At 58.4% G+C, this 20,539-nt stretch overlaps 1 protein-coding gene across 1 annotated transcript in view; it reads right to left on the reverse strand.

Annotated features, from left to right (window-relative positions):
• Positions 1-2,634: 2,634 nt before the first annotated feature.
• IFFO2 (intermediate filament family orphan 2) overlaps positions 2,635-20,539 on the reverse strand; it is a 47,251-nt gene continuing 29,346 nt past the window's right edge. The window contains exons 2-9 of the mRNA XM_061148032.1: positions 14,876-14,936; positions 13,536-13,631; positions 12,241-12,381; positions 10,843-10,982; positions 6,510-6,630; positions 6,303-6,395; positions 5,273-5,403; positions 2,635-3,679 (exon numbers count right to left, since the gene is read on the reverse strand). Of these exons, the coding sequence (XP_061004015.1) occupies positions 3,574-3,679; positions 5,273-5,403; positions 6,303-6,395; positions 6,510-6,630; positions 10,843-10,982; positions 12,241-12,381; positions 13,536-13,631; positions 14,876-14,936 (889 nt within the window). The 3' untranslated portion in view covers positions 2,635-3,573. The remainder of the gene's footprint in view (positions 3,680-5,272; positions 5,404-6,302; positions 6,396-6,509; positions 6,631-10,842; positions 10,983-12,240; positions 12,382-13,535; positions 13,632-14,875; positions 14,937-20,539) is intronic.

Genomic DNA, 20,539 nt, shown 5'->3' on the forward strand with positions numbered 1-20,539 from the left:
TCTGAGGCAGAGCTTGTCCCCCACCCAGCGCCCCCTTTCCCTCCCACCACCCTACTCCATTCTGAATTCCCCACTGCCCACCCACTACCACAAGTGCCCGCCCCCCTGGCCTTCCAATGACCAAGGAGCTGGGGTATCAAGGGACAGAGAAATGGGGTGAGGGGTGACCTTTGCCCTGCTGAAGCCGCCCATGGGTATGAATGAGCAGGTGGTGAGGATGCGGAGAAAAGGTGAGGGGTACTGATTATATTAAATCCAGCAGCAACATGCATCTTGTCCACAGAAAAATGCTGGGCTACCATAACTGCCTACCCTAGATTTTAAAAAAACCTTTCCTTTCATAAAAATAGATGAGAGTCTCTTGCTTTATAAATAGATTACATTTAGCTTAAGTTACACCTTATATGACCCCCTGCCCCACACCCTCTCCCCCATCCCAAGCCAAAGTGGTTTGATTCTCCAAAGGTCATCTGAGCTACATCGACGGAGCTAAGTCCATGATGCACAGGCCAGTCAGAGACCTCTAGACATATTGCCACAAGGAAACAAAATGTGTTTACTTGTCAATCATTTTTTTCCCTGTTCAGAATCTCAGAAGTGTGTGTATGTGTTCCACAATCAGGGAACCCAAAGGAAGCTACTCTCCCTGCCCCTCCCCAACCCTCTCTTTTTATAAAACCCCCCAAAATAGGAGAGCAAAAGAGGGCAGCACAGGAGAACCCATCTGAGAACAATTCTGAAATACCAATGTCAATATGACACTGGGCTAAGAAATAGAAAACCAAAATTAAGTATTTACATCTTTACAAAGGACGGACCAGTTGGTCCCAACTGGACCTGGGCTGCCCCAGCGAGCGTTGGGGTCTTTCTTGGCAAGCTGTGAGCCCATGGCAAAGGGGGCAAGCGGGGCCCACTGGCAACTAACTCAAAAAAGAACTTGGTGGGGAGGGAGGCAGCCAGGCCAAAGCCCAGGACCACACCCGGAAGGCAGGTCACTAAAACTCTTGCTGTCCTCCCATCCACCAGCCCCAAATCCTTGCTCCCCAGGGAGAGCAGCTATTGAGAACCAGCAGGACGGATCTTCCTGGCCAGCATCTGACCCTAGCTCCTGCCACTTCCATACTTCCTAGATAAATTCAGAGTACCCTAGTCCCCAAAGACAAATATCCTATGTATACAAGGGGGGGGAAGGAAAAATAATACTACTGGACAGCAATCACCACGGTAACCCTAGTTACCCCCTAAACACTTATATTGTTGCCTTACTGTCTTAATTCTAAAGATAGGTCTGTCACCCTCCCACCACCCTGAGGCAGGCTTCCATTCTGTCCACCTGCCCACGGCTTTCGATGCCTCCCTCACCCTGGGCAGAGGAGGCCCGGGGGGGTGGCTGGTTTCCCACCCTCCCGGAAACGGAAAATCTTTTCAGCAGCTGAGGTCCAAGCCCAACTGGCTCTAATAACCTTTGGTTAAAATAAAAATAAAACAATGATAACAATAACAACAATAATAATCTGATATGTTTGAACCCTGTAACCTTTAGAACAAGGGTCAGTGAGAAGGAGAGGAAGTGGGTGATCTCTCCTCCGAAACCTCGTCCCTTCGCGTACCTAACGAGGGACTATCTGGCTAAGAGATGCTGGGAATGGAAGACGTTCAGCCAGACTTTTACAGGGAACCAGGAGGAGGTTCCCCCACGAAAACAAAACAAAGCAAAAAAAACGGAAAAAACTCACAATAAAGGCCACCAAGTTCTGATAAATAAAAATTACACACCCTCACTAACACTCTCTCTCCATATATATATATTTATATGAATATTATATACAGTGGTTTTAAGATTGCAAAACAGGTGGGGAAACAGAGGAGAGAGGAGGCCCTTACAGATCACTGGTACTCTGGAGAGGAAAGACAGGAGGCCGGATCTACTCGGAGCCCCTCATCTGCCTGCAGACACAGGCCGTGGGGTAGGAAGGAGCTCTGGTCCTTGGGCACATTTTGCTCCTCTGACCTCCAGGGGGAGCTCCTGAGCCAACAAAAACAAAATCCCCAGTCATACCAGGGGACTGGTAGTAGTGAGTAGTGGGTCCAAAAAGATACTTAAAAAAAAAAAAAAAAAAAGTAAAGCCTGCTCTGCAGGCTCCCAGCTGAGATTTGAGGGTGGCCTCCACATGATGCCCTCTGACTCAGGTCCACTAAAGTCTGGAGAGAGACTGGCTCAGATTAACTTTCCAACGGATCAATCAATCAGTGAATTACTGTAGAGGTGAACGTGTGTCCATGAGCACGGCTCTCAGGCGAGCTCCCGCTCCGGCCACCTCCTCTCTGCCAGCAGTCCCCGCTGCCTCCCTCCACTTCCCTTTCCAGTGCCCGCCAGTGGCCAGACAGTGGGCAGCTGGGGCAGAGCAGAGAACCAAGATGCTGGCAGGCGGTACTGACCCAGTTCCCCGGAGGAGGCAGTGGATACCAGGCCTGACCCCCTCCAGACTTTCTCACAGAGAAATTTCAGATCTATAACCCCTTATTGTTGGCTGGGGGAAAAAAAAAAACAAAACAAAACATCAGGGCAATAAAAGACATTCCCACCCCCCACCCCCTGCCCCTGGCCCACCTCCCCACCCCACAGAAGTCCCAAGAAAGCAAGCAGTCAGGTGGCCGAGGTCCTCAGAACCCCCACCTCGCTTCCAACCTTGACCAAACCCCCTCCCAAGTCAGTGCTCACCCGCAGAGGCTGCGAGAGAAACAGAGAGAGAGATCACCCTAGCTTCTGCCTCCTTCCCAGCTCCAGGAAAACCCGGGAGCTAGTTGGGAGCGGGCCCGCCTCCCACAAAGGTATAAGGCAAGCTGCTTTTTTTTGTTTTGTTTTGTTGTTTTGCATAGTAGTTTAAACACAGTGAGGCTCCACCTTCCCCGACAGTGCCTTCTCCCTCTGCTTTGCCACTCGATCCAAAAACAAAGAAAAATTTGTCCTTCCCTCCCTCCTTCTATCCTCTCCCCTTCGTAAATGCAACGCCCCCTCGGGAAGTCCCCACCCAGGCCTGGAAAGGTGAAGGCAAACAGCGCCTTCCTGGCGGGGAGGTGGACCATCCCAAGTTCAACTCCAGCAGGGGAGGGAAGGCAGAGCTCATGGCCAATCAGAGGAGCAGGTGGGAGGGTAGAAAAAGGCATTGACCACACCCAGGGGGAGCCCCCCACCCCCGCCCTCACCTTAGAGTTTTGTATAAAAACACCTGCTAGGAATAATTCTTTGGAGCTCAAAGTGGCTCAGCTGAAGGGAAAAGGCACAGTTAGCGCTGCATCGTCCGGACAGAAGTCTGCACTTGTCATGTGGAGAACAATAGAAATTGACAGCACCATTCCTTGGGTGGGTGATGGAGAAGGGGCACTGGTTGGTGGTGGGCGGAGAAAGGAAGGAAGGAAGCAGCGGTCCCTGGGGCCTCCAGAGAAGGTAGGGCGTAGGAAGTCTGCGTGGTCAGGGCTGGGAGCCCCACTTCCTGGCCCCGTGGGGAGAGGCGTGCAGAGGCCCCGCCCCAGACCACCAGGCGCGGGCCGGGGCGGGGCGTGCCTCAGTCATCAGCTGACCATGGGCTCCACGTCCGCCTCCCGCTCAAAGTCGTCCTGGGTCTCGTCTGCGCTTCCTGAGTCGCTGCTGGCCACGGAGCTCGGGGATGGCGAATTCCTGGGAGGGCAGAGCAGGGGGCTTCAGGGGGCAGCCTGGGGCAGGCAGCAGGAGGGATGGAGCACCCCCTCCTGGAAAACCTAGCGTCCACCGGGGATCCTCGCCGAGACCCGCCCTCTCTGCTTCCCTCGGAGTCCTGGAAGCTCAGGGGTTAGACAAGGCTCTCGAGACCCCGCGCGACGCCCCGCACCCGCCCCTCTAGCTTCTCCCGGTGCCGAGCGCTCCGTGGGAGCAGGAACCATGGGTCCAGCTCAGTTTCTACACTCCCAGCATCTGGGCAATTAACTCAGAGCCCAAAGGGAGGCCACATAGAAGAGCGGTTAACAGCACTGGGTTCGAATTCTCAACTCATCACTGCCGAGCTGGGGGGCCTGGTGCAAGCTCTTCACCCTGCCTACATGCACACTCCTCTGTCCAAACAACGGGAACAACAGCACTGGGTTCTGGGAATCAGTGAGCTGAAGGTAACATGCTAAGCCCCAGGCCACACACACACACACACACACACACACACACACACACACACACACAGCTCCCCCCTGCTTCTCCGTCTCTTACGGCCCAAACAACAGGGTGCAAGAACACAGTCATAATGAGAGAAATGATTATAATTAACATATTTGTGCTCCGGGCCAAGCACTGTATTTCTCATTTTATCATTAGCATGTCTGTCTCCCCTGAGCTCCCCAGGTGGTTCAGTGGTAAAGAATCCACCTGCCAATGAGAAAGATGCGGGTTCCATCCCTGGGTCAGGAAGATCCATCCCCCGGAGAAGGAAATGGCAACCCACTCCAGTATTCTTGCCCGGAGAATTCCATGGACAGAGGAGCCTGGTGGGCTACAGCCCATGGGGTCACAAAGAGTCGGACACGACCGAGCAACTGCACAGGCGCACACGCTCGCCCCCAGAAAGCTGCGTGTTCCCTAAGGCCAGGAGCTGTCTCTGTGCTGGCAAGTAAAGAGGCCTGATGCTGTTGGTGTCCTGGGGACAGACTCACGTGGCCTTGGGTTAGAAGATGGGAAAGGAAGGAAAACTGCTTCCTAGGGACCCACGTGAGCCCCGCCCACCTTCTCCACCCACCAGCTCAGCAGGAAGTGGGGCGTGGGCTCCTGGAGGGCAGGGGCTGTGACCTGTTCATCCCTGTATCCCCAGGGTCTTGCACAGAGCAAGCCTTCTCAAAGTAGCCCTCTATAGTCCCACAACAATGGGGACAGGGTGGTTGTGCGAGTCACGTGAGATTAGATGTGTAAGGCACACAGTACGTGGCTAATGGTCATTGGAGGCACGGACAGATGGACAGAGGGGTTGGCAGATGAAATCTCCAGGCTGTACGTTGCAGCCCAATAACCCCCCCGCCTGCCCCCCACACACCAGGACACCGGCACCGTGTCCGCAGGGAGGACGGGCGTGGGCGTGGGGAGGACGGGGACGCGCGCCTGGGGAGGACGAGCACGAGGAGGACGGACACGCGCTGGGGGAGGACGTGTGCGGGCGCGGGGAGGACGGACGCGGGCACGGGGGAGGACGGACGCATCTGTGGGGAGGACAGGCGCGGGCAGGACGGGCGCGGGGAGGACGCGCGCAGGCAGCACCTGTCTGCGGAGCCTTTGATGAGCCGGCGGCACGTCTCCATCTGCACGTCCAGGCCCCGCTTCATGCTGCACATCTCCATGTATTCGTGCAGGTGTCGGTTCATGTCGCTCTTGGCCGTGGCCAGCTCCAGCTGAGAAGGGCCAACACGGGAGAGGGCGGGCCCCGTCATCCTCACAGCCAGCCTCGCGGCGACCTCACACCCTCAGCACCGTGGCACTGGGGCCATCCCAGGGCACCACACCCGCAGGGCCCTCCCCCTGTCCTCTGCTTTCTGCTTACCGGTCCCTAGAATCGCTTTTGGTGGGAGGTGAATGGTCGCTTAGCAACCACTGGGGTAGCCCTAGCAACTCTGGCCTTGGCACTCCTTCATGCGGACTGCGTTAGAAAGGGGTGCTCCTGTTTCTGACCCTTCTCCTCAACCGAGTGCTCCACCCCTGGGGGAGGAGCCGGGCTTCCCTTTCTCCAGCCTGACAATGACTGACCCTCACAGACAGGTGTGGCCCAGCAGACACACACAGGCTCTGGAGCAGGGAGAACCGGGCTTGCAGGCTGCTTCCTGGCTGGGAGGCCTTGGGCAAGTCACTTTGTCTCTTTCACCTCATCTCCTCCTCTGTAAAATGGGCTCAGAGTACCCACTGCACAGGGTGGAGGCACCCAGGCCCCCCGCGGGTACATACACAGGGTGTGAGAATACCAAGGAAGGTGTATTTTTAAAGGGCTCAGGGCCCAGTGTCATTTGATATCATTCAAATGTCAGTTCCCATTAATTTGAGATCATCATGTCAGTCAAATAACTTAAGAAAAAACCTCTCTGGGGCAGACAGGTATCACCACCCCCATTTTACAGGTTAGGAAACTGAGGCCCTACCCAAGAGAGGGGTGACTTGCTCAGCACCAGGCCAGGAGAATCAGTGGGTTCTCCTGACTCCCAATCCTGTGTCGCTATCCCAGCCCCTGTCCACACAGGCACTTAAATCCCTGGGGGCTCGGGGGTCACTACTGGGGGACATGAACAAGCGGGTACCCCACCTCAATCTGGCCGATCGTCTCCTGGTACTCCTTGTCTCTCGTCTTGAAGAAGGATTCAGTCTCGTGGATCAGGTTGCCCAGGTTTTCCTCTTGCTGGAGAAACGGAACAGAGTGGACAACTTAACGGGGCAGTGGGGGCTGACAGGAAAGGACGAAGGACGAGGGAGCACGGAAACGAGGGGTCCCCAGCGCCCGCCTGTGGCTCACCTCGCCCTGCAAGTCAAGGCTTGGGTTGCAGTTGGTGAAGTCCTCCCAGAGCAGCAGAGTGTCTTCATTCTCCTCCCAAGTCAGGCTGTCACAGTCATCGTCGAAGTCAAAGGTCTCCCGCCTGTGGGCGCACGGGCGGGCATGAGTGAGCAGTCAGGCTCCAGGGGCCCGGGGAGGGGCCTCCCAGGTGGCTGTCCAAAAGCACAAGGGCAGTGGCCAGAGGGGACATGGGCCTTCTCCATGGAGCACAGCTCTTCAAGTGCACAACGTATTTATGTATTATGGATACAAGTTAAAATGTGTATTCCTAAAGATGCCAGTCTTTCATTAATGAAGACTTATAGATAGCATCTTGTGAATGGTTTCCACTCATTTAACAACTCGTTTCTGGAGCCCCTATGATGCCCGAGATGATTCACATAATCTTCTCTGCAACTTAGAAAGGTGGGTATTATTATTCCCATTTTACAGATGAGGAAACTGCAGCTCAGAAAGAATAAACTAGGGCTGAAAGCCAGATCTTTCTGTTTTCTGTGGCTTTTTCCTCCCCATCAAAACACAATCACAGGACTGATGACTAGGCATATATTAAAGTGCGATTCATTCCATCCTCACAACAGTCCTATGAGGTCAATATGATTGTCAGTCCCATTTCACAGGAAGGAAATTGAGGCTCAAAGGGATTTGGTGGAAACTTCTAGAATAATACGTGCTGGAAATCAGATTTGAATGCAAATGCTGAGTGATTTCTGGGCTTCCTTATTCTCTAGAACTGGAAATAGGGTGATGGACCATGCAGGTGTATCTGGGACTAACAGAGTTCTGCAGATGTATTGGTTACCCCAACTGCAGGGGACTATAAAAAAAAAATCATTCAGCCCAATACATCCATTATTCAGATGGGAAGGCTGAGGTCTGCAGGAGTAAGTCACTTGACCTGGTGAGTCAGATGGAGAGGCAGACGTGGGTTCCAAGTCCTAATTCCCATCCCAGGGCTCTCCCCGCTGCCCACGCTCACTCCTTCAACTACTTTCTGGATCCTATAGTGCACCGCTCCAACCTGCTGGGGCCACTGGACAGAGCCCAAGAGTCTCAGGAAAAGCGCTGTCCAGAGCGCCCCCTCGAGCCCGGTTCCCCACCAAAAAGCAGTTCCTGCAGGAGCCTGTAGGTGGCTCCCGGCATCCGGCAACCAGGGCTGGGACCCGGCATCCCTGGGAGGCATTGCCCGCCCCTTGAACAGACAGCTCCGGGCAAGCCCCCGGGTCAAGGGTCGACCCATCACCGCTTCGCATACTGGACTGCTGATTTCACTTCCTTCCTGGCGGCTGGGACCAGAGGGAAACCCTGGCTGAGTAACGGAGGAGGAGAAAGGACAGGAAGCTGGACAAGAGGAAGGGCTCAGAAGACGCGCCCCGGTCCCCCCCAGATGTGGGGGGCGGGATCAAGGAAGAGGCGTGGCCACGGTGCAGAGAAAGGAGCACATTCCCCCCCTTCTCTGGGATCTGAAGTCCAAGCAATTGATTTTGATCGAAACAAACAGCCCTGACTCGGGCGCAGTCATTCAAAGACTTCAGAGGAGCTGGCCCGTAGCAGCTTCTGGCTTGGGTCTCAGCCCAGAGGCAGCGGAGAGGTCGGTGGGAGGGGGCCAGGGCCCGGCCCAGGGTGTGGTCTGCCTGGCTTTGGTGAGAACTGCCAAGGTGGAGGGGTCATCAGAGAATTTTGTTTTGCTTTAACTTAAGCAGCTTGACAACCAGATCAATCTAACTGATCGGTTTAATACTAAACCCAGTTCAGACCTGTCAACACTCAGGTGCCCATTTTTGCAGCATGGCAAAGAAAACTCATACACCCAGGAGCACAGCCTTCTGGCTCACTCCACCACCACCCCCAACCCGCCAACCCCACCCTGCCTGCTTTCTGGGCAGATTGTGGATTCCTGGTGACTTGATGAAAGCCTGGGAAAACAGTTCCTTCAAAGAAGCCCTTTAATTCAACCAAATGAGCCCAGCCAGGGTCTCTGGGGCATAAACCCAGCTGGACACTCAAGAATGCCCACAGCAACCTTCAGAAAACCTAGACCTGACCTAAGGTTCTCTTCCAAAGCCGCTCTCATCAGTGAAAGACGAGAACATGAGACGGGAGGGGTGCATGTTTGCGTGCTAAGTAGCTTCAGTCACATCTGACTCCTCTGTCCATGGGGATGCTCCAGGCAAAAGCACTGGAGTGGGTTGCCGCGCCCTCCTCCAGGGGATCTTCCTGACCCAGGGATCGAACCCGCATCTCTTACGTCTCCTGCATTGGCAGGCAGGTTCTTGACCACTCGTGCCACCTGGGAAGCCCATGAGAAGGGGTGGGGAGGGGGTGTTGAAAGATGAATCAAAAGTCTAGGAGTCTCCTTGTTACCCTCAAAACAGCAACTCCCATTTTCCGCAAACACAGAGCCATCTCAGTTTTGTTTCAAGGGAACAGGAAGCACAGGGACGTGTCACGCAAACCCATCCCGCCCGGGTCCGACTCCTGTCTTCCTCCTGCCGAGTCACCGGGGTGGGGATGGCGTGGCAGTAGAGACAGAGAGGGAAATCTCTCAGAGGACACAGACAGCACTGGCCCGAGGTCCAGGCTCTATCGGGACTCGCCTGTCCCCTCTGAGCTGTTTCCTCATCTGTGATGAAGGGCTGGGCGGAGTGAGCGTTGGACTCGACTCCCCTGGGCCAGCCCCAAGCGCGGCAGGAAGGGTCTGGAGAGGCCCGGGCCCCTGGCTTCTGAAACGAGTGTGATGGCTGGGGCACCAGCAAAAGGAGAGGCCCTCCTGGAGGAGCGCCGTGAGGGTGGTGACGGCCCGTCGGAGTCAAGCGCTCAAGTCCAGCCCTGCTGCTGGGACACCCGGGGCTCCAGGGGAGGGACACCGGGCCAGAACGCATGTTTGGCCGTGAGTCTCAGAGACCTGGGGGTGGGGGGAGACGGGGGTGGGAAGGAGGATGGAGCGCTGGGCCAGGGCTCAGGGGACCAACGGCAGGGGACTTCTGGGAAGAGGGCAGGCCCGTGGGGTGGGGGGAAGTAGACTCAGAGACAGCCCCAGCCTGCCATCTGACCACGGCCCCGAGCTGAATCAGCCCGCGCCTGCAGCCGCTCCCCTCCCCACCCCGCCCAGGACACCACGCGGATGCGAACCAGAGGTGGGTCAGGCCTGCAAGTGTAGATTGGACAGGCCAGGGCTACGACACGTCCCTGCCCTAGACAACCGAACCCCGCTAGTCTCCGGTAAACCAGCCGCCTGCAGAGCCCAGAGTGGGGTGCCCAGGTGCTGGTATTTAATGTTCTTTCCTCACCAAATCACATCCGGCTCTTTTGTGACCCCGCGGACTGCAGCCCGCCCAGCTCCTCTGTCCATGGGATTTCCCAGGCAAGAATACTGGAGTGGGTTGCCATTTCCTTCTCCAGGGGAACTTCCGACCCAGGGATCTAACTCGCGTTCCGACCCAGGGATCTAACTCGCGTCTCCTGCATTGGCAGGCGGATTCTTGAGCCACCCGGGAAGCCCCGCCCAGATTGGTAGCATGTGACAGTTTCCCATCGTGCAAATTTTAAGCTATTAGCGTGCCACTGCTGAACCTGGAGTGGGTAGACATCACCTTTCACGAGCTGGTAAAGACCGGCTCCAGCCCACCACCGACCACACCAGAGCCCAGACTCTGCCACTAACCCAGGCCGCCGTTTAACCCAAGGGAAAAAAAAAAATTTTTTTACTTGGTATGGTGATGAATGTTAGGCTTATTGTGGTGAGCATTTCACAATATATACAAATACTGAATCACAGTGTTGCATATCTGAAACTAAAATAAACTTACAATGTCAGTTATATCGCAATTAAAAAAAACAAACAATTGTCCACAAATATGACCACTATTTGGCTTCCCCAGTGGCTCAGCAGTAAAAAATCTGCCTGCCAAGTAGGAGACGTGGGTTCAACCCCTGGGTCAGGAAGATCCCCTGGAGAGGGCGGTGGCAACCCACTGCAGTATTCTTGCCCGAAAAATCCCACGGACAGAGGAGCCTGGTGGGCTACAGTCTATGGGGTCGCAAAGAGTCGGACACAACTTAGCAACTGAACAAGAGAAATGAGCACTATCACCAGCTTGGCCTTTTCTGAAAATGTGAAACTCCCCTAATACTAAATGTTGAAAATGAATCCAGATTCTCGCAGAACACCACGCTGACCAACAAAACATCTGGAGGCTACTTGTCAGCCAGCCCAGGGCACTGGTTTGCGCCCCTTGCCCTAGCACTCTGGGGAAACAGGAGCCCCGGGTGCCAGGGCAGCAAGGATACTCACAGCTGGTTAAACATGCGCTTCATCTCGTCTGTGATGTTCATGGAGCCGACCTCGTCATCCGAGAACCGGTTCACCTCCCCATCCTGCTCGGAGATGTCGTCATCGGAAGCCACCTTACGCTCTTTCTTTTTGGGGACCACCTGGCCCGGGAAGAGAAAGATCAAGGGTCACTGGGTGGTTCTGCCGGAATGGAGGGCGGGGTGGACTGGGAAGGGAGGTGGCGTCCCGAGGGACGGATGGAGCGTGGCTGGGGCGGCCACTGCCGGGAAGGATGCAGGCCCTCTAAGAAGCAGGTGGCATTAGCAGGAAGCGTGAGGCGGGAAGGCATGCGGGACAGAGGAACAGACGGCCTGGCCCCTTCCCTGCCCTGGGAGGCCTGGAGATGCGGCCGGCCGGATGTCTCAGAGCTCCCCAGAGAGACGGAGCAGCCCTCACGCAGGTCAGATGGCTCCGTGCTTCCCAGAGCCCTCCTGCTCCCATGCAAAGGCGACAGGTAGGCAGCCCCGGGTTCAACGAGCTTCCTCCACTCCAAGCAGACAAGACGCAACAAACCAGACGAAGGCTGAACGGGCCCTTGCTTCCCCGCAGAGGGGCAGCAAGAAGGTGCCCAGGCGAGCCCAGACCTCACCCCACTACATCCAGAGTCACACACTTAGAGCCAGCGACACGCTGTTCTGCCCTGGGCTCAAGCAAAAGCCAAACCACAACCCCAAACTCAAGAAGCAGCCTTTGGAGAATGACAGACGCCCTTTGGGCAGCTGGACCAGCCCCCAAGCCCTCCCTGGAGGACACTCGCTAGTGCTAACCCATCGCCTTCACTCTGGACACAGACGCGTGCTTGCTGGGGGTAGGGAAGTAGGGTACTGAATGAGTCTCAATGTGGGAATGAAAGAGAGTCCACGGGTCAACAGTTCCCCTTCTGAATTCTGAGGCTCGAGGGCCAGGGCTCAGGCCGGTTTGCCTAGGGCTCCCACAGTCTAGCCAGGGCTTCCCGACCACGGCCCTGGTCCCCGGCTCCTGCTCCCAGAAGGAGAGGCAGGAAGCAGGGCAGGGGGCCCAAGGTAGGCAGACGGACTGAGCCCTGGAGGGTCTGGAGACCTGAATCCTCGTCCCAGCTCTGCCACGTTCTTCCGGGAGCCCGTCACGTCGCCCCCCACCCCCCTGGGTGAGTGGTGTCCTCGGACATAGGATGACGCGGTCAGCCTGGATGATGGAGTCACACATGCCTGAGTCTGTGCGGTCCCTGATTCTACACTTTCCTGGGAGGCTGGAGCGCTGGGCAAAGGCTACGTGGGGGTGGTCGGGGAGGGAGATGGGCGGGGTGTGAGGGGCCCGGGGCAGGGTGGCCGGGGCGGGCGGCAGGCGGTGCCGGCTGGTGAGCGGGGCGGCCCTCATCACCTGGAAGATCTTGGACACGTCTTCCGAGTTCCGCTGCTGTGCGACATCGCACAGCTTGGCCGTGATATCGATCCGGCGGCAGATGTCCATGTCCACCTTCATGGCCTTTTCTTGGATCTTTGTGTCCAGGTCTGTCATGGGCTGCAGGGAGGACAGCAGGGGGTTACGTGAGCGGGGGGTGGGGGGAAGCACCCCCAGGCTCTGGCTGGACAGAGGGGTGGGGAGACTCCTGGGTGCTGGGCAGGAGGTCCCCGCAGTCCGAGAGGGGTCCTGCAGCCTTTGCTGGGCGTGAAGGGTCAGGCCAGTGGCTCGGGTTCGGGGCAAGGGGTGGGGGGATGTGGGCGCCGTGGGGACCGAGGGAGACTGTGTTTGCCCGTCTCCCTAAGGGCCGGAAGGCATCCTCTCAGCAGACACGGCGTCAGTGTTTGTTTTGTCGGAACAAGGGAAAAAGACGCGTCCCACCGCTGAAAGGCCGCCGGGCTCCCGCAGCAGGCCTGCCCCACCTGTCCCCTGCAAAGATTCCTCCCAGGCTGACGGCGGGGGCTACCTCAGATGGGTGGGGGTCCCCCAGACCCCGGTAAAGGAAGCCTCCTGGCCTCTTCCAGCCACCCAGCCTCACACCGCCCAGGGCCAGAAGCCGTGGCTGGTGGAGGCGCCTGTCCCAGGCTCTGCCTCCCTCCTGCCGTCTTTCTCTGCATACTGCCCGCGGCTCGAAGGTGGCAGGAAACTGGGGTCCCTGGCAGGAAGGAGGTCCCTGCTGCTCTGCCAACAGCTGCCCCGCCCACAGTGACTCAGAGGGGCTCTGACCGTCCCAAGGACGCGCACACCGGCCAGTCCCGACTCAACAGAGCAACCTCTGGGAGGCCGCTGGCCCGGGTGGCCTCTCGGGCCGGTGCAGACCAGACCCGGGGTCCCCCTCAGCCTGCCATCGGCCCCCACTGTGCCCAGACATGGAGGCCCCCGGCCGCCCCCAGCCCCTGCCCGCACACTGGTGAGCCGGCGCAGTCGGAGCGAACGCACACAGGCCGTCAGAGGAGCCCGGAGCGGGCGGATGGGTTAAGCAGCTGATTAATGCATCTCTACTCAGACCACGGGAAGCGGAGGTGGGGGGGGGAGGGGAGGGGAGCCTGATCTCTGATGCATCCGTCATCCTCACGGGTCAAACGCAGCCAGCCAGGACTCTAACTAGAAGCCGAGCTCTGGAGCCTCGGAGTGAATGAAGCGTTCTGCATGATGGGTGGGGGGGTGGGGAGGGGGGTCATGACACCTGGGGGGTGGCGGCCGGAGGCACTTACGTCACTCATGAGCCCCTTAAACACCACCAGCTCGGCCTTGAGACGCTCAATCTTCTCGTTCATCTCCTCCTGGATGGCTTCCGCCTCCTGCGCTGCCTACGGGGGACGGAGATCGGGGAGTGGTCAGGCGGGGCTGGGAGGGCTGGGCGGGCTCCCCAGTGGGGTGGCAGAGAGGCCGGACACCTGGGTTTAGAGCCCCAGATGGATGCCTGATATCCAACCCAGCCGGGTGCCTTTGTGCCCCAGGAGCGGGGAGCCAAGACCTTGACCCAGCCTGGCTCCCCGCTCAGCCCTCACTTCACCCCTCGGCCTAAAACAATTCTTTTCCAAGAACTGTTCATTGGATGGAAAAATCCATGGCAGACATTGAGAGAAAATGTGGATATAAAAGTGATTCCAGCGGGTCACAATAGCAGGTCAATGTATGTCAAATGTGAACAATGGCACCATCCGTGTCAGCCTCACGGAGCATGCACATCCAGGGCTTATGGGTGTGCACAGAGAAGACCAGAGGGTCACGAACCACCTCAGCAACAGTGGGCCAGGGAGAACCAGAGGGAAGGTTTATTTTCTTCTCTGTGCTTTTCTGAACTTTCCGAATGTTGTACCATGAACATGTTACGTTTGTAAAGTAAAAAGTCCTTTTCTCACAAAAGAAAGCAGGGGTGGGGCAGGGCAGGGGGAGGGAACATTCATCTTTTTCCTTCTACACATTATTTTAACCACTCCTCGACATTGATGTCTTTTAATGTCTCCTTAACATTATTTTAATCCCTCCCTAACTTCCTTAGAAGATCAATGCTTATTTTCTTTCTTTCTTCTCTGGTTATTTATTTATGTAGATGATCAATGCTTTAACTATCAGAAGGCGATTTTTTTCAGTGTTAAAAGGAGCCGTCCACGGCTTCTCACGGGGTTGCCGCTCCTGTGCCCATTTGGCTGAGAGGAAAACAGAGCTTAGAAGGTCTAGTCTGCTGCACCATCAGCCCGTGTGAAGCAGGGCCCAGAACACAGAGCCAGCGAGCCAGAAAAGCCAGAGGCCAACCTCACCCTGCCACGGAGCGCCCGCTGGGGCTGGGAGCCCACCTGGCAGGAAGCCCACCACCCTCGCCAAGGCCCGAGGCCCCGAGCACAGGCCTGCGTGGCTGAGACAGCGACGGGACTCCTGAGCCCAGGCCTTCTGCAACCGTGAGCTGGGGGTGCCCTCCCAGCCCCGAAGCGGGGGAGGTGGGAGAGGCCCCCGGCTCCACGGAGGAGAGGCTGAGCTGGGAACTGGCCCCCAGCCTCAGCCCTCCACCGCGGGGCTCGTCCCCCGGCCTCTCCCGGTCGGGGCCTCTTACCTCCTGTAGCGTGTCCACCATGGTCTGCAGGTTCACGCGCTTGGCGAGCTCCTCCTCCCATCTGCAACAGCCAAGAGGGACAGGCGGTCAGAGGGCGGCCTCCCCCGGACAGTCCACCCCCAGGCACAATGCCAGCACCCACCCTGAGACGCGTCTGCGCTGGCTGAGGAAGGTGCAGCAGGGATGCCAGCCCTGCCTGTGTCCCGGAGCGCCCAGGCCGGGGGCGGCAGGCTGATGCACAATGCCAGGGGACGAGGCTCCGGGCATGAGCGCAGCCCCACCGGGAGAGGCGGCGGGAGGGCCACCCCCGGCCCTGTGCGGACACAGTGTGAAGTGATGCACAAGAGCTGCTGCTCCTCACGTTCCTGTGAGACGCAGCACTGAGGCTGTTCTCAGCTGCCAGGCTAGAGCCAGCACCACGCTCAGGCTCTCCTTTGCACCCACAGGAAACAAACTTTTTTCATGCCAACCATTGCAACCTCAGAGGCAATCTTTCCTGCCACCTACCCTACCCAACAAAGACATCTCCCACGTAGCTGTTATCATCCTTGTCTTACAGATGAGAAAACTGAGACTCAGAGAGGTTAAATATCCTGCCCAAAGACACACAGCTAGTTAGGGGATGGGGTTGGACTTCAAACCCAGGTCTGTTTTATTACATTAAAACAAAAAAAAAGATGTAAGTCTCACTTATTTAATGCCTGAGCTTCACTGGCGGCTCAGATGGTAAAGAAGCGGCCAGCAGTGCGGGAGACCTGGGTTCGACCTCTGGGTGGGGAAGATCCCCTGGAGGAAGGCATGGCAACCCACTCCAGTATTCATGCCTGGAGAAACCCCATGGACAGAAGAGCCTGGTGGGCTATAGTCCATGGGGTCGCAGAGTCAGACACAAGCACGTTTCATGCCTAAGTGAGGGTGAGGGCTGGCGGGGCCAGGACTCAGACTCAGGCTGGGGGCTCCAGATCGGGTGCTGGTGACTCTGCTGGGCTCCCTGTGGACCGTGGACCGTGGGCCTGTGGGATCCCTGACCCCCTCCCCACCCAGATGGTCCTGCTGCCCCCGAGGGCCGGGCCCTTCTCCATCACAGGACAGCCAGACCGGGGGCTTCTCTCTTTCTTCACCCCGGGGCTGCCTCCCTACATGGCTTCAGAGCGGGCAGGTCTGGAAGCCTTGAGGATGCTGTCGGGACCAGCTAAAAATAGGCCAGAGGGGAGGGATGGCTGAAGAGCGGGTTACATCACTGGCTTTTGGAAACAAGAGAAAACGGATACTGTTTGCACACACAGAGGAAAATTCCTCCTCTTTCCCACACGAGACACAGACGGCCCCGGGCAGGGCTCTCAGAGGACACACACGCTCCTCCCTCCCTTTGGTCTTCACCAGCCCCCGGCAGTGGCGGCTGGGCCTCAATCGGCCGTGGGCTAGGGTTAGAACCCCGTGGGCAGTGGGGGCTGGGGTGGGCGTCCTAGTGTGGATGAGAGATACAGAGGGACCCAAGGAGGGGCAGGGAGAGAATCTAAGAGTCTGACCCGGGCAGGATCGTTGCACGGAACACTCCCGTGGCGCAGAGACACGGAGGCCCTGTGTGTGAAAGGAACCTGCCCAAGGTCACCTAGTATGTCGTGGGCGGGGCCACGAGTCCAGGGAACAGCTGGGGAAGAAGAACCCCAGGTGGGGAGAAGCCCAAGGCTGTGCCCAGCTCGCTGAGACGCACAGGGCGTCCGGGGCTGCCCTCGAGGGAGGCCGGGGCCCAGAATACAGGACTGAGCTGAATCATCCCTCCTGGCCACGCTGCCCCGAGGGGGGCAGGGGAAGGGCTTCCAAAGCTGCTGAGCAGAGCAGGGCCAAAGGAGGGCGCTGGCCGCAGCCCGGCCCCCAAGACCAGCCTCGCTAGCGTGTTCCTACAGCAACAGCAAGATAACGCGGGGGTGGGGGGGGGGGCGGCGGGGAGGGCGGCAAGGGATGAGACGCGGGCACCCGGGGGCATCTCACCCACACATACCAGCTTCTCAGAGGAGCCTCTGGGATGAGGCCAGCCCCCTCTCCCTTTTCCTTTTCCTGGAAGCAACCTTCTCATGAGGAAGCTGGGGCAGGGGGTCAACAGACCCATTGAACAGACAGGAAAAGTGAGGCCCAGCAAAGGAAAGCAATTTGTCTCAGGTCACCCCAGAGTGAGAACACAAGCCACGTCTTTGGATCCTCAGCATGGAATCGCGGTAGCAGCAGCCACTGGTTGGCGAGCACCGCTCAAGTCCCCTGAGCTGGGCCCAGTGCCTTGGACACATCTCACTGGCCTTCATCTGACCTCTTAACCCTCTCCTGTAAAGACGTTTTCCCCAAACCCATTTTGCAGATGAGAGAGCTGAGGTTCAGAGAAGTGTGACCTGTCTAAGGCCACACAGTCAGCAGGGATGGGACTCGAGTCAAGCCCACGTTCTCAAGCCTCCAGTTTCCAACTGGGACGAGTGTGGGTGTCACCCAGGGACCGCGCTCACGTGCAGAGCCGGTTCAGCGGGACTGGGGTGGGGCTTGTTTCTCATGAGCTCCCCAACGGAAGGCGCTCTGGTGGCCCCCTCGCCTCGCTAAGCTGTACCCCAGGTGAGCTTGCACAAATGATTTCACTGGCCTTTCATTTCCAGAGCTGGATGGGTGGCCGGCCGGTGCCCCACCCCCAGGAGACACAGGAAGGACCCCTGTGTGTTGACAGCAGCTGGCCTGACAGCTGAGCCCGCTACCCACGCTGACCTCCCCTCCCAGCCCTCAGCGGGAAAGCGTGGCCGTGCCCGCTTCCACACTGACAGTGCAGAAATGCTCTGCCCTTCAGCTGCTCTGGCTGACTGGGGTGAGAGGATGGATGAGTGATGTTTCTTAAGGAGCCCCAGATGCCCCGCATTCACGGCAACTCAGCCGACGGGGAGGGAGTGCGAAGCTGAGCCAGAAACTGGTCAACCATGTTGTGGGCTCTAGGACATTCCAATACCTGCTTCCCAGGCCCGTCCCCTTCCCTGCCTGACCTGGATCTGCCCACAGGAGCTTGGTTTCAGCAGGAGGGGAGTTTCAGGCATCGGGACCAACATAAGCAAAGACAGGCCAGCAGGAAGCCAGGGAGAAGCTGGCTGCCACCAAGAGGGGACACACCTCCCTGGGTCGGGGGCTGCTGAGCACACAGTGGGCTGTGAAGTTGCAGAGAAACCGCCTCCCCATTTTACAGGTGGGAAAATGAAGGCCCAGCGCACCCAGGCAACTCTAGCCAGGGCCAGGACAGCCTGAATCACTTGGATCCATCCCTGCCCGCCCTGACCCATCAGCTCATAAAACTTCCAGTCTTTTTTCTCTTGAAGGGAGTGGAGAGAGGGACACTTATGGTCAGTTTCTGGGTGATGAACACCATGCCGTGCTTTCATATACTCAAAAGATAAACTATCACTGAATCCTGCCCTAAGCGTGGTCCCCATTTTACAGGCAGAGGAGACAGCATCAGAGGTAACCCGATTCCCTTTTCCCTTCTGCCACTTGAGCCTCCTGAAATCAATCCATTCTCCCAGGCCTGTCTCACATGTCATCTCTCCTCCAAACCAAGGCAGACACTCCCCTGGTTTTCCCTCCTTGAGCCCAGGCTTGACCTGGCAGGCCTCAGGATGCCATCGGCCCCGGGGCCGCTTCGCAGCGGCGTCTCATCCACAGAGCCAGCCCACGATGCCAGGGACGGCAGCAGACCAGCCTCCGTCTCCTCCGCGCCGCGGCGTGCTCAGGCCCAGGTCTGGCTCACGCTCCCACCAGCCCACGGGGACCGTCTCTGGCCCCAGCATCCTCTCGCTCTGGCCCCACCTACGGACGCCCTCCAGCCACGGCTCTCACAGCGTCCTAGGCTGTGGATGCTCACGAAGCAGGAAGGATGGGCAACGGCGGTGCTGATGCTGCTGTGACTGGGCGGCCCCCACGGACGGGGCGCCAACAGTGTGCCCGGACCACCCTCGGGAGCTTCACAGAGCCTGCCTTCAGCCTCACAGGAACCTCTAGGCCGGGTTAGATCATCTCCACGGGATTGATGAAAACACTGGATTCCAGAAGCATGAGGCCCCTCCCCCAGAATCACACAGCGGGCCGGGGGCTGGGGTAGGGGCAGGGTGCTATTCTACAGAAACAAGAGACTCAGAGAACTTCCAGAAACGAAGGCTGAAAGGGGCCAGAGTCCACCTAGACCACACCTCTGAGTACACAGATAAGGAAGGTGAGGTGCAGGGTCACCCAGGGAGCGGACAGTGGGCCGCCCTCCCCTGCCCAGGCTGAAGGGCTTGAGTCTGAACCCCAGCATCTGCCTCTACCGCTTGGAGCCTCAGTCTCCCCATCTATAAAGGAGATGGAGTGTGAGCCCAGCATACCCCGGGGACGCTCAAGAAGAGCCATTCTGCCCCTACACTCCGGGCTCAGACCGGCGAGCCCACAGATGTACACTTGCGTGCAGACAGTATGGCCAACTCCTCCAGCACCCGCCTCCAGAGGTCTCAGGCACCCTGCGCCTGGCCCGTCAGGGCCCGGAGAGGACACGGGGGAGACGCGGGTTCTACGTGGGGAAGGGGCGTTGCAGGAGTCGGGTCTAAAGTGGGGGTCTGGCCCCTCCCCAGCCGGTCATGATGACTATGCTCCCTGCCCTAACTCCAGCCTCACTTGTGAGGAGTCAGACATTGTTGAATGGATTTGCCGAATGAATGGATATATGACCCAGGTGGCAAGCACCCTTCCCAGCGGGGGCCCCTTGGACAGCGTCCTCAGTCTGAGCCCCAGCCTGGGGACCTCGCCACTCAGCTCCCACCGTCCACTTGGCTCCAGAGCGCCCCCTGGGAGAGGCCGGCGGGCTGGCCAGGCCAGAAGCGGGCCAGGAGAAGGAGAAAGTGTGTCTGTCCCATCCCCGCAGCTCCAGGCCCACGCAGGAGAGCAGGGAGCTCAGGGGTGTGGCGGGCGGGGGGAAGAGATGCCTCCCCGGGGTCCACACGGGCTCGGCCACCATCTTAGCAGAAGGAGCGGAGGCGGCCGCCCGCCCCCAGACCCAGCCAGATGTGGTCGCCCCGCATTCCTGAGGAGCCACCGCTGGACCACGTGACGGATGGGAAGTCTGGGCAGGCTGCTGGGGGGAGGGGAGGCGCCGCGGGGCCAGCCCCCCGCCCCCACCCCCAGCCAACAACAGGGCCAGGGTCTCCCCGCCCCCACGGGCTCAGGGTGACACAGAGATCCACAGGAAAGGGGCCACAAAGCCTGGCTTCGGGGGGCGGAAGGCCGAGCTGAAGTCACTGGCAGTGAGACTGACTCACGGTTGCTTCACTTCCTGTCGGCCACAGAGAGAGGCTCCGGGGCTCCAGCTGCGGAGGAAAGCGGGTGCAGCCCCCGGATAACCATTTCAGTCCCCGCGGACAGTTTGCGGGGCCTCTGGGGAGAAAGTCCTGGAGACCCCGGGGCGGGGGGCGGCGGGAGACCAGGGTAGCATACTGCCCCTGCTGCTGGCCGGCTGTGTGACTCTGGGCAAGTCAGTCACCCTCTCTGGGCGGGAAGCGCGGCAGCCCCTCTGAGGCTGTGAGAACAACACGGGGTCCACGAGTGTGTGCACACGCCCAGCCCCTCCCCTGGCACACAGCAAGCACACCGCAGACGCTCCAAGGCTCAACTCCG

Source organism: Dama dama, chromosome 8 (genome assembly GCF_033118175.1).
Source record: "Dama dama isolate Ldn47 chromosome 8, ASM3311817v1, whole genome shotgun sequence".
In the NCBI taxonomy this organism is placed as follows: Eukaryota; Metazoa; Chordata; class Mammalia; order Artiodactyla; family Cervidae; genus Dama; species Dama dama.